Source organism: Coregonus clupeaformis, chromosome 27 (genome assembly GCF_020615455.1).
Source record: "Coregonus clupeaformis isolate EN_2021a chromosome 27, ASM2061545v1, whole genome shotgun sequence".
NCBI classification, from domain to species: domain Eukaryota; kingdom Metazoa; phylum Chordata; class Actinopteri; order Salmoniformes; family Salmonidae; genus Coregonus; species Coregonus clupeaformis.
The window spans coordinates 46274047-46287148 of NC_059218.1; the positions used below are offsets into that span (position 1 = coordinate 46274047).

Below are 13102 nucleotides of genomic sequence, written 5' to 3' on the forward strand. Positions count from 1 at the left end.
AGATTGCAAAATAGTTGGGAAGAGATTTTTGACGTACCGATTCCATGGCATAGTGTTTATGAACTGATACGCAAAACAACGCCGGATTCATAACTTAGACATTTTCTATTTAAATTCTTATATCAAATTCTTGCTACCAATAGAATGTTATTTGTATGGGGGATACAATCTTCCCAGCTCTGCAGATTTGGCTGTGAAGAGACAGAATCATTAGATCATTTGTTTTGGTACTGTCCATTTGTAGCTTGTTTCTGGACACAGGTCCAGGAATGGCTGAAGGATTGCAATATTTGCATGGAGCTGAACCTGCAGATAGCACTACTGGGTGATCTGAAAAGTCATAGTCAATCGATCAATAATATAATAATACTTTTAGCAAAAATGTTTATTTTCAATTCACAAACTGTAGAAACAATGAGAATAGAAAGGTTCAGAACTTTTGTAAAACATCACAGTACAGTTAACAAATATATGGCAAATAGAAATCCAATATGGATGGTGTTCAGAGATAGATGGGAGGTCTTGAATGGAGCTGAAGGATGGGACTAATAACTAATAACAACAAGATAACTAGTGTAAGACATGCTGTGTCCGTAATAAATATATAGGTTATATATTGTGAGCTTTTGTGAAAGAGCACTGTTAGAAAGATATGGCATATAGAAGCATACCAGATAGACATCATGAAAATGATCGGAGGAAGTTCAGGAGAAAAAACAAACAAAATATAATGATTGACTGTGTCCATAAAATGTATATAGTATGTATAAGCATGAAGTAGAGGCCTAAGCATTGTTGTTTACTCCAATTAGGGAAGGGATGGTGGGGTTGGAAAGTAATAAAGGGAAATATATATACACTGCTCAAAAAAATAAAGGGAACACTTAAACAACACAATGTAACTCCAAGTCAATCACACTTCTGTGAAATCAAACTGTCCACTTAGGAAGCAACACTGATTGACAATAAATGTCACATGCTGTTGTGCAAATGGAATAGACAACAGGTGGAAATTATAGGCAATTAGCAAGACACCCCCAATAAAGAAGTGGTTCTTCAGGTGGTGACCACAGAACACTTCTCAGTTCCTATGCTTCCTGGTTGATGTTTTGGTCACTTTTGAATGCTGGCGGTGCTTTCGCTCTAGTGGTAGCATGAGACGGAGTCTACAACCCACACAAGTGGCTCAGGTAGTGCAGCTCATCCAGGATGGCACATCAATGCGAGCTGTGGCAAGAAGGTATGCTGTGTCTGTCAGCATAGTGTCCAGAGCATGGAGGCGCTACCAGGAGACAGGCCAGTACATCAGGAGACGTGGAGGAGGCCGTAGGAGGGCAACAACCCAGCAGCAGGACCGCTACCTCCGCCTTTGTGCAAGGAGGAGCAGGAGGAGCACTGCCAGAGCCCTGCAAAATGACCTCCAGCAGGCCACAAATGTGCATGTGTCTGCTCAAACGGTCAGAAACAGACTCCATGAGGGTGGTATGAGGGCCCGACGTCCACAGGTGGGGGTTGTGCTTACAGCCCAACACCGTGCAGGACGTTTGGCATTTGCCAGAGAACACCAAGATTGGCAAATTCGCCACTGGCGCCCTGTGCTCTTCACAGATGAAAGCAGGTTCACACTGAGCGCGTGACAGACGTGACAGTCTGGAGACGCCGTGGAGAACGTTCTGCTGCCTGCAACATCCTCCAGCATGACCGGTTTGGCGGTGGGTCAGTCATGGTGTGGGGTGGCATTTCTTTGGGGGGCCGCATGTGCTTGCCAGAGGTAGCCTGACTGCCATTAGGTACCGAGATGAGATCCTCAGACCCCTTGTGAGACCATATGCTGGTGCGGTTGGCCCTGGGTTCCTCCTAATGCAAGACAATTCTAGACCTCATGTGGCTGGAGTGTGTCAGCAGTTCCTGCAAGAGGAAGGCATTGATGCTATGGACTGGCTCGCCCATTCCCCAGACCTGAATCCAATTGAGCACATCTGGGACATCATGTCTCGCTCCATCCATCAACGCCACATTGCACCACAGACTGTCCAGGAGTTGGCGGATGCTTTAGTCCAGGTCTGGGAGGAGATCCCTAAGGAGACCATCCGCCACCTCATCAGGAGCATGCCCAGGCGTTGTAGGGAGGTCATACAGGCACGTGGAGGCCACACACACTACTGAGCATCATTTTGACTTGTTTTAAGGACATTACATCAAAGTTGGTTCAGCCTGTAGTGTGGTTTTCCACTTTAATTTTGAGGGTGACTCCAAATCCAGACCTCCATGGGTTGATACATTTGATTTCCAATTATCATTTTTGTGTGATTGTGTTGTCAGCACATTCAACTATGTAAAGAAAAAAGTATTTAAGATTATTTCATTCATTCAGATCTAGGATATGTTGTTTAAGTGTTCCCTTTATTTTGTTGAGCAGTGTATTTTTAAAGGATATGTATGTATGTATGTATGTATGTATGTATGTATGTGTATATATATGTATGTATATGCGTGTATGTACAGTGGGGAAAAAAAGTATTTAGTCAGCCACCAATTGTGCAAGTTCTCCCACTTAAAAAGATGAGAGGCCTGTAATTTTCATCATAGGTACACGTCAACTATGACAGACAAATTAAGGAAAATAAAATCCAGAAAATCACATTGTAGGATTTTTAATGAATTTATTTGCAAATTATGGTGGAAAATAAGTATTTGGTCACCTACAAACAAGCAAGATTTCTGGCTCTCACAGACCTGTAACTTATTCTTTAAGAGGCTCCTCTGTCCTCTACTCGTTACCTGTATTAATGGCACCTGTAGCTTTTTTTTCAGTTTAAAAAACCCTGTCCACAACCTCAAACAGTCACACTCCATACTCCACTATAGCCAAGACCAATGAGCTGCCATAGGACACCAGAAACAAAATTGTAGACCCTCACCAGGCTGGGAAGACTGAATCTGCAATAGGTAAGCAGCTTGGTTTGAAGAAATCAACTGTGGGAGCAATTATTAGGAAATGGAAGACATACAAGACCACTGATAATCTCCCTCTATCTGGGGCTCCACGCAAGATCTCACCCTGTGGGGTCAAAATGATCACAAGAACGGTGAGCAAAAATCCCAGAACCACACGGGGGGGACCTAGTGAATGACCTGCAGAGAGCTGTGACCAAAGTAACAAAGCCTACCATCAGTAACACACTACGCTGCCAGGGACTCAAATCCTGCAGTGCCAGACGTGTCCCCCTGCTTAAGCCAGTACATGTCCAGGCCCGTCTGAAGTTTGCTAGAGTGCATTTGGATGATCCAGAAGAGGATTGGGAGAATGTCATAATGGTCAGATGAAACCAAAATATAACTTTTGGTAAAAACTCAACTCGTCGTGTTTGGAGGACAAAGAATGCTGAGTTGCATCCAAAGAACACCATACCTACTGTGAATCATGGGGGTGGAAACATCGTGCTTTGGGGCTGTTTTTCTGCAAAGGGACCAGGACGACTGCTCCGTGTAAAGGAAAGAATGTATCGTGAGATTTTGAGTGAAAACCTCCTTCCATCAGCAAGGGCATTGAAGATGAAACGTGGCTGGGTCTTTCAGCATGACAATGATCCCAAACACACCGCCCGGGCAACGAAGGAGTGGCTTCGTAAGAAGCATTTCAAGGTCCTGGAGTGGCCTAGCCAGTCTCCAGATCTCAACCCCATAGAAAATCTTTGGAGGGAATTGAAAGTCTGTGTTGCCCAGCGACAGCCCCAAAACATCACTGCTCTAGAGGAGATCTGCATGGAGGAATGGGCCAAAATACCAGCAACAGTGTGTGAAAACCTTGTGAAGACTTACAGAAAACGTTTGACCTGTGTCATTGCCAACAAAGGGTATATAACAAAGTATTGAGAAACTTTTGTTATTGACCAAATACTTATTTTCCACCATAATTTGCAAATAAATTCATTACAAATCCTACAATGTGATTTTCTGGATTTTATTTTCTCATTTTGTCTGTCATAGTTGACGTGTACCTATGATGAAAATTACAGGCCTCTCATATTTTTAAGTGGGAGAATTTGCACAATTGGTGGCTGACTAAATAATTGTTTTCCCCACTGTATATATATATATATATATATATATGTATATATATTTGTGTGTGTATGTGTATGTGTATGTGTGTGTATGTGTGTATATGTATGTGTGTGTATGTATATATATATATATATATATATATATATATATATATATATATATATATATATACATACACAAATATTAAATATTCCAGCATCTCAACCGTCTCTTAAATTCAGAACTAACACAAACATTCAACCATTGATTCCAAATTGACCTGATTTGACTTTTAGTGAGCTGACCCTGATTTTTTGAGCACTGACCTCACCCTGACCCCTGCTGTGTTGTCTCCTCTCCTGCAGGTCAGAATGAGACGCCGGTGTTTGCCCTGCCTCTCCTCCTCAGGGCTGACTCATGGGCCGAGCCTCTTTTCCAGCAAGCATATGAGTGGCAGTTTGAGTGTATCTCAACAACCTGCCAGCACGCCACCAACACCAAGTAACTATCTCTGTTTTACACTATTTTAATGTATCTATCAGGGATATATCATAAAGGTCTATAAGTGGCAGGTTGAGTGTATCTCAACAACTTGTCAACAAGCCACCAAGTAAGAGCCACCTTTTAACTTTTAGGGTCAGGTTTCTGGACATAGATATAACCTAGTCTTGGACTAAGAAGCACTTTCAATGGAGAATCTCCATCTCTCATAGAGAATCTTCATCTGTCTATCAGTGATTTAGTGATCAATATCATTATTAGTCGTTATCTTAGAAGTTCTGTGTTTGACTGTTTCCAACGTTCTTTAGTTTTCATAAGAAGCCTCTGGTAGTCCTACTGCAATACTGTAGACCAGGGTTGCCCAACCCTGTTCCTGGAGAGCTACCCTCCTGTAGGTGTTCGCTCCAACCCTGTTCCTGGAGAGCTACCCTCCTGTAGGTTTTAACTCCAACCCTGTTCCTGGAGAGCTACCCTCCTGTAGGTGTTCGCTCCAACCCTGTTCCTGGAGAGCTACCCTCCTGTAGGTGTTCGCTCCAACCCTGTTCCTGGAGAGCTACCCTCCTGTAGGTTTTAACTCCAACCCTGTTCCTGGAGAGCTACCCTCCTGTAGGTTTTAACTCCAACCCTGTTCCTGGAGAGCTACCCTCCTGTAGGTGTTCGCTCCAACCCTGTTCCTGGAGAGCGACCCTCCTGTAGGTGTTCGCTCCAACCCTGTTCCTGGAGAGCTACCCTCCTGTAGGTGTTCGCTCCAACCCTGTTCCTGGAGAGCTACCCTCCTGTAGGTTTTAACTCCAACCCTGTTCCTGGAGAGCTACCCTCCTGTAGGTTTTAACTCCAACCCTGTTCCTGGAGAGCTACCCTCCTGTAGGTGTTCGCTCCAACCCTGTTCCTGGAGAGCTACCCTCCTGTAGGTGTTCGCTCCAACCCTGTTCCTGGAGATCTACCCTCCTGTAGGTTTTAACTCCAACCCTGTTCCTGGAGAGCTACCCTCCTGTAGGTTTTAACTCCAACCCTGTTCCTGGAGAGCTACCCTCCTGTAGGTGTTCGCTCCAACCCTGTTCCTGGAGAGCTACCCTCCTGTAGGTTTTAACTCCAACCCTGTTCCTGGAGAGCTACCCTCCTGTAGGTGTTCGCTCCAACCCTGTTCCTGGAGAGCTACCCTCCTGTAGGTTTTAACTCCAACCCTGTTCCTGGAGAGCTACCCTCCTGTAGGTTTTAACTCCAACCCTGTTCCTGGAGAGCTACCCTCCTGTAGGTGTTCGCTCCAACCCTGTTCCTGGAGAGCTATCCTCCTGTAGGTTTTAACTCCAACCCTGTTCCTGGAGAGCTACCCTCCTGTAGGTTTTAACTCCAACCCTGTTCCTGGAGAGCTACCCTCCTGTAGGTTTTAACTCCAACCCTGTTCCTGGAGAGCTATCCTCCTGTAGGTTTTAACTCCAACCCTGTTCCTGGAGAGCTACCCTCCTGTAGGTTTTCGCTCCAACCCCAGATGTTACTAACCTGATTCATCTTATCAACCTGCTAATTATTAGAATCAGGTGTGCTAGATTAGGGTTGGAGTAAAAACCTACAGGACGGTAGCTCTCCAGGAACTGGGTTGGGCAGTCCTGCTGTATACTCTGTCATATTAACCTAATGGTCAATACTGTAGACTAGGTCATATTAACCTAATGGTCAATACTGTAGACTAGGTCATATTAACCTAATGGTCAATACTGTAGACTAGGTCATATTAACCTAATGGTCAATACTGTAGACTAGGTCATATTAACCTAATGGTCAATACTGTAGACTAGTTCATATTAACCTAATGGTCAATACTGTAGACTAGGTCATATTAACCTAATGGTCAATACTGTAGACTAGGTCATATTAACCTAATGGTCAATACTGTAGACTAGGTCATATTAACCTAATGGTCAATACTGTAGACTAGGTCATATTAACCTAATGGTCAATCAGGTGAGAGAGCAGGTTTATAAGCATCTTGTCCTCTCTCGCTCTCTCTACCTTCAGTAGACCTGGCTTGTAACAGCATCCGACATATCCTGAGGCACAACGTGCTGCTGGGATAGGCATGGGAATGAGAGAAAAGAGAGGGAATAAGAGAAAAGAGAGGGAATGAGAGAAAAAGGGAGAGAAGGAAAGAGAAGTGAAATTAATATATCAATGTGGTGATTGTTCTGTACTACTGGAGGAGTGCCCAGTCTTGTGCCCAGAGGAAGAGGAAAGAATAGGAAAATGAGTCATGAATGAAAACAAACGTTTACTCACCTAATTCCTTCCTCCTAGTTTCGTGATTGGTCGTATTATGGCTCTTTGAGAAACTTGGCCCGGTATAAGTTTACCAGTATAGACAGTGAAGCAGGTATTGGGCAACATTTTAGCAGTGCAAAGAGCAAAAAATACTGTGAACCTATTGTTCTAATTATGAATCTTCAAGGAACTTGGCCCAGTAGCTACAATACAGACGGTGAAAAGGGTAACGATTAGTCTGTTGAAACCTCCATCCGCTACTTACCTGGGCGGCAGATAGCCTAGCGGTTAAGAGCGTTGGGCCAGTAACTGAAAGTTTGCTGGTTCGAATCCCTGAGCCGACTAAGTTTAAAAAATCTGTCTGTGCCCTTGAGCAAGACACTTAATCCTAATTGCGCCTGTAAGTTGTTCTGGATAAGAGCGTCTACTAAATGACTAAAATGTAAATGTACTCATTTCATTCTTCCTGTAGTTTTCGGTTGGTTTCTTTTGAAGAACTTGGCTAAGTACATGCGCTCCAGCAGGTGTATCTCACTGGTCATCCCCAAAGCCAACACCTCCTTTGGCCGCCATTCCTTCCAGTTCTCTGCTGCCAATGACTGGAACGAACTGCAAAAATCTCTGAAGCTGGAGACCCTTATCTCCCTCACTAACTTTAAGCATCAGTTGTCAGAGCAGCTTACCGATCACTGCACCTGTACACAGCCCATCTGAAATTAGCCCACCCAACTACCTCATCCCCATATTGTTATTTATTTTGCTCATTTGCACCCCAGTATCTCTATTTGCACATCATCTTCTGCACGTCTATCACTCCAGTGTCAATACTAAATGGTAATTATTTTGCACTATGGCCTATTTATTGCCCTACCTCCATAACTTACTACATTTGCACACACTGTATCTATATATTTTTTCTGTTGTATTTTTGACTTTATGTTTTGTTTTACCCCATATGTAACTCTGTTGTTGTTTTTATCGCACTGCTTTGCTTTATCTTGGCCAGGTCGCAGTTGTAAATGAGAACTTGTTCTCAACTGGCTTACCTGGTTAAAATAAGGTTAAATAAATAAAAAAAAAGCAGATATTATTTGTTGAAACCTCCATCCCCTATATTCCTGTGTGAATTGAAATTGAATCGGTCTAGATAGCTTCTAATAATAATTTAAGTGAGATGAAAACTACTAACAAAAAGACTCATTCCCATACCGGGAGTCGAACCCGGGCCGCCTGGGTGAAAACCAGGAATCCTAACCGCTAGACCATATGGAAGCTGTGTCTTTCTGTGTTTAACTAGGCATTTGAATGGCAACAACAACGAGGTAATGTTGACACAAAGGGAGGACATTTCAGATAATAATTTGCATAAAACAAATAAAGGGAAAAACTGACTGACTCAACTGGACTAAAGGGTGTATGCGTGTGTGTGTGTCTTTATTTACAATGAAATGTTTTTTTCTTTCAGATGTAAGAAGACCCTCACCACTTTCACCAAGGTGGTTTCTGATTGGCACCCTCTCAACGCGGCCCACCAATCACGTTGCAGCAAGTGTAATAAGAGGAAGCAGACCAGGATGTTGGTGCTGGAGAGGTGAGGGTGCGACCTCTAACCTTTCATACTTGAGTTGGATCTCAACCAGGGTTGTGGTCAGTTCTGTTTTTTAATTCAGGAAGTGAATGAAATTGGAATTCTATTCATGAATTGAGAAGTCCTCATAGAAAACAATGGGAAACTTCCAATTCAGTTCCTGGAGAGCTACCATCCTGTAGGTCTTCGCTCCAACCCTAATCTAGCACACTTGGTGCTAATAATTAGCTGGTTGATAAGGTGAATCATGTTAGTTACAACTGGGTTTGGAGCGAAAACCTACAGGACGGTAGCTCTCCATGAACAGGGTTGGAGAGCCCTGTTGTAGACAATTGAGATGGAGCCATGTAGTTGATATTGTAGACTATTGAGATGGAGCCAATACAACAATTTCAAAGAGTTTACTGAGTTTTACAGTTCATATAAGGAAATCAGTCAATTGAAATAAATTAATTAGGCCCCCCACCTCAGACGATCCCGCAGGTGAAGAAGCCGGATGTGTAGGTCCTGGGCTGGTTTGTTTACACGTGGTCTGCGTTTGTGAGGCCGGTTGGACATACTGCCAAATTCTCTAAAACGACATTGGAGGCAGCTTATGGTAGAGAAGTGAACATTAAATTATCTGGCAACAGCTCAGTTGGACATTCCTGCAGTCAGCATGCCAATTGCACGCTCCCTCAACTTGAGACATCTGTGGCATTGTGTTGTATGACAAAACTGGACATTTTAAAGTGGCCTTTTATTGTCCCCAGCACAAGGTGCATCTGTGTAATGATCATGCTGTTTAATCCGCTTCTTTGATATGCCACACCTGGCAGGTGGATGGATTATATTGGCAAAGGAGAAATGCTCACTAACAAGGATGTAAACAGATTTGTGCACAACATTTGAGAGAAATAAGATTTTTGTGCGTATGGATTTTTTTATTTCAGCTCATGAAACATGGGACCAACACTTTACATGTTAAGTTTTATTTTTGTTCAGTGTAGTTGATATTGTAGACTATTGAGATGGAGCCATGTAGTTGATACTGTAGACTATTGAGATGGAGCCAAGTAGTTGATATTGTAGACTACTGAGATGGAGCCAAGTAGTTGATATTGTAGACTATTGAGATGGAGCCAAGTAGTTGATATTGTAGACTATTGAGATGGAGCCAAGTAGTTGATATTGTAGACTATTGAGATGGAGCCAAGTAGTTGATATTGTAGACTATTGAGATGGAGCCAAGTAGTTGATATTGTAGACTATTGAGATGGAGCCAAGTAGTTGTTATAGATGGCTTGCAGTTGACGTATGATGCCTCCTGACGGCGATGTTGGAAGACCCCCGCAGTAATTCTTTCCGACAACAGCAGCTGAGTTGCTACCACAAAGAGCATGAAAACAGTGTCTGAAACTGTTTGATTCATCACCACAGTCATTTTCTGTGCAGTATTTGGCTGCTCTAACAAGGCAGGAAAGACAACGGGGATGAAAAAAAATGTTTACGGATTCCCCACAATCATGAAACACCATTGGTGACACCAAGGAGATAAGACTCAAGAACTGTCAGAAAAGCGAAGAAACCTGTTTGCCCGTCAAGACCTGAACCCAGACAGCTGTTAGTACAGGGTCTGCTACAATCATTTAATCACTGGTAAGTCAAGTCTGATCGATCTTGACTTTAGTTTAGCTGTTATGCTAATCAGGTGTTAACAACAACACTAAGTTAGCCAAAATTAGCTAGCTCGATAGCTTGAAGTCTAGCTATTAGCATGTGTCGCGTGAGTTTCACGTTTTAGGGAAGCAATTTTTTCACCCTAAAAATGCACCTTTATAACAAAGGATTGCATGCATCTATCATCACATTTGCAGACTAATGTAAGCATACTATTCCTAATGTGATGAGTAGATTGGATAGTCATAATTTAGGCTGTTAATGAGCGTGTAGTGGTATAGGCCTATAGGCTATTAATGAGCGTGTAGTGGTATAGGCCTATAGGCTATTAATGAGCGTGTAGTGGTATAGGCCTATAGGCTATTAATGAGCGTGTAGTGGTATACCCCTATAGGCTATTAATGAGCGTGTAGTGGTATAGGCCTATAGGCTATTAATGAGCGTGTAGTGGTATAGGCCTATAGGCTATTAATGAGCGTGTAGTGGTATACCCCTATAGGCTATTAATGAGCGTGTAGTGGTATAGGCCTATAGGCTATTAATGAGCGTGTAGTGGTATACCCCTATAGGCTATTAGCGAGCGTGTAGTGGTATACCCCTATAGGCTATTAATGAGCGTGTAGTGGTATAGGCCTATAGGCTATTAATGAGCGTGTAGTGGTATACCCCTATAGGCTATTAATGAGCGTGTAGTGGTATAGGCCTATAGGCTATTAATGAGCGTGTAGTGGTATACCCCTATAGGCTATTAATGAGCGTGTAGTGGTATACCCCTATAGGCTATTAATGAGCGTGTAGTGGTATAGGCCTATAGGCTATTAATGAGCGTTTAGTGGTATACCCCTATAGGCTATTAATGAGCGTGTAGTGGTATAGGCCTATAGGCTATTAATGAGCGTGTAGTGGTATACCCCTATAGGCTATTAATGAGCGTGTAGTGGTATAGGCCTATAGGCTATTAATGAGCGTGTAGTGGTATAGGCCTATAGGCTATTAATGAGCGTGTAGTGGTATAGGCCTATAGGCTATTAATGAGCGTGTAGTGGTATAGGCCTATAGGCTATTAATGAGCGTGTAGTGGTATACCCCTATAGGCTATTAATGAGCGTGTAGTGGTATACCCCTATAGGCTATTAATGAGCGTGTAGTGGTATAGGCCTATAGGCTATTAATGAGCGTGTAGTGGTATAGGCCTATAGGCTATTAATGAGCGTGTAGTGGTATAGGCCTATAGGCTATTAATGAGCGTGTAGTGGTATAGGCCTATAGGCTATTAATGAGCGTGTAGTGGTATAGGCCTATAGGCTATTAATGAGCGTGTAGTAGTATAGGCCTATAGGCTATTAATGAGCGTGTAGTGGTATAGGCCTATAGGCTATTAATGAGCGTGTAGTGGTATACCCCTATAGGCTATTAATGAGCGTGTAGTGGTATACCCCTATAGGCTATTAATGAGCGTGTAGTGGTATAGGCCTATAGGCTATTAATGAGCGTGTAGTGGTATAGGCCTATAGGCTATTAATGAGCGTGTAGTGGTATAGGCATATAGGCTATTAATGAGCGTGTAGTGGTATAGGCCTATAGGCTATTAATGAGCGTGTAGTGGTATAGGCCTATAGGCTATTAATGAGCGTGTAGTGGTATAGGCCTATAGGCTATTAATGAGCGTGTAGTGGTATAGGCCTATAGGCTATTAATGAGCGTGTAGTGGTATACCCCTATAGGCTATTAATGAGCGTGTAGTGGTATACCCCTATAGGCTATTAATGAGCGTGTAGTGGTATAGGCCTATAGGCTATTAATGAGCGTTTAGTGGTATAGGCCTATAGGCTATTAATGAGCGTGTAGTGGTATAGGCCTATAGGCTATTTTAGAGATGTTTCTTTCCTTTGCAAGGGGAAAATGTGGCCTTTGACAAACATTTCATAGATTTCTACTACACTTTATATGACTGGAGACATTAGCAGAATCTTTTTTTAATACGATCCAAGTGCCACTCAGACCATCTGGGAGAAAAGGATCTGGCATTGAACTTGGTAGTAGTAGCTGTGTGTATGTTTTAAGCTAAGGATCCCATAATCTCCTTCTAACAGACATTTCAGGGTTGGATTTGCACTACACTATTTAATGTCAGCACAAGGCATGTACAACATCTGGTATAATATTAGCCTCATATACAGTGCATTTGGAAAAAATATTCAAACCCCTTGACTTTTTCCACATTTTTTTACTTTAGAGCCTTGTTCTAAAAATGATTAAATGAAATGTTTTCCTCATCAATCTACACCAAAAAACCCGTAATGACAAAGTGAAACCAGGTTTTTAGAAATGTTTTCAAAGTATTAACATAAGTGTTCAGACCCTTTGCTATGAGACTACAAATTGAGCTCCGGTGCATCCTGTTTCCATTGATCATCCTTGAGATGTCTCTACAACTTGATAGGAGTCCACCTGTGGTAAATTCAATTGATTGGACATGATTTGGAAAGGCACACACCTGTCTATGTAATAGTTGACAGTGCATTTCAGAGAAAAAACCAAGCCATGAGGTTGAAGGAATATTCCGTAGGGCTCCGAGACAGGATTGTATCGAGGCATAGCTCTGGGGAAGGGTACCAAAAAATTTCTGCAGCATTGAATGTCCCCAAGAACACAGTGGCCTCCATCATTCTTAAATGGAAGAAGTTTGGAACCACCAAGACTCTTCCTAGAGTTGGCCGCCTGGCCAAATTGAGCAATCGGGGGAGAAGGGCCTTGGTCAGGGAGGTGACCAAGAACCCGATGGTCACTCTGACAGAGCTCCAGAGTTCTTCTGTGGAGATGGGAGAACGTTCCAGAAGGACAACTGTCTCTGCAGCACTCCACCAATCAGGCCTTTTATGGTAGAGTGGCCAGGCGGAAGCCACTCCTCAGTAAAAGGCACATGACAGCCCGCATGGAGTTTGCCAAATGGCACCTATAGGATTCAGACCATGAGAAACAAGATTTTCTGGTCTGATGAAACCAAGATTGAACTCTTTGGTCTGAATGCCAAGTGTCAAGTCTGGAGGAAAC

At 42.9% G+C, this 13102-nt stretch overlaps 1 protein-coding gene and 1 non-coding gene across 5 annotated transcripts in view; one reads left to right on the forward strand and one right to left on the reverse strand.

Moving 5' to 3' along the window:
- LOC121542015 (SUMO-specific isopeptidase USPL1) overlaps positions 1-13102 on the forward strand; it is a 31922-nt gene that overhangs the window by 11305 nt on the left and 7515 nt on the right. For all 4 annotated transcript variants that reach the window (XM_045208245.1, XM_045208244.1, XM_045208246.1 and 1 more), the window contains 2 exons: positions 4410-4545; positions 8267-8392. In XM_045208245.1, the coding sequence (XP_045064180.1) occupies positions 4410-4545; positions 8267-8392 (262 nt within the window). The remainder of the gene's footprint in view (positions 1-4409; positions 4546-8266; positions 8393-13102) is intronic.
- Positions 8002-8073, reverse strand: trnae-uuc. The gene has a single exon. It is a non-coding gene; the product is annotated as a tRNA-Glu (tRNA).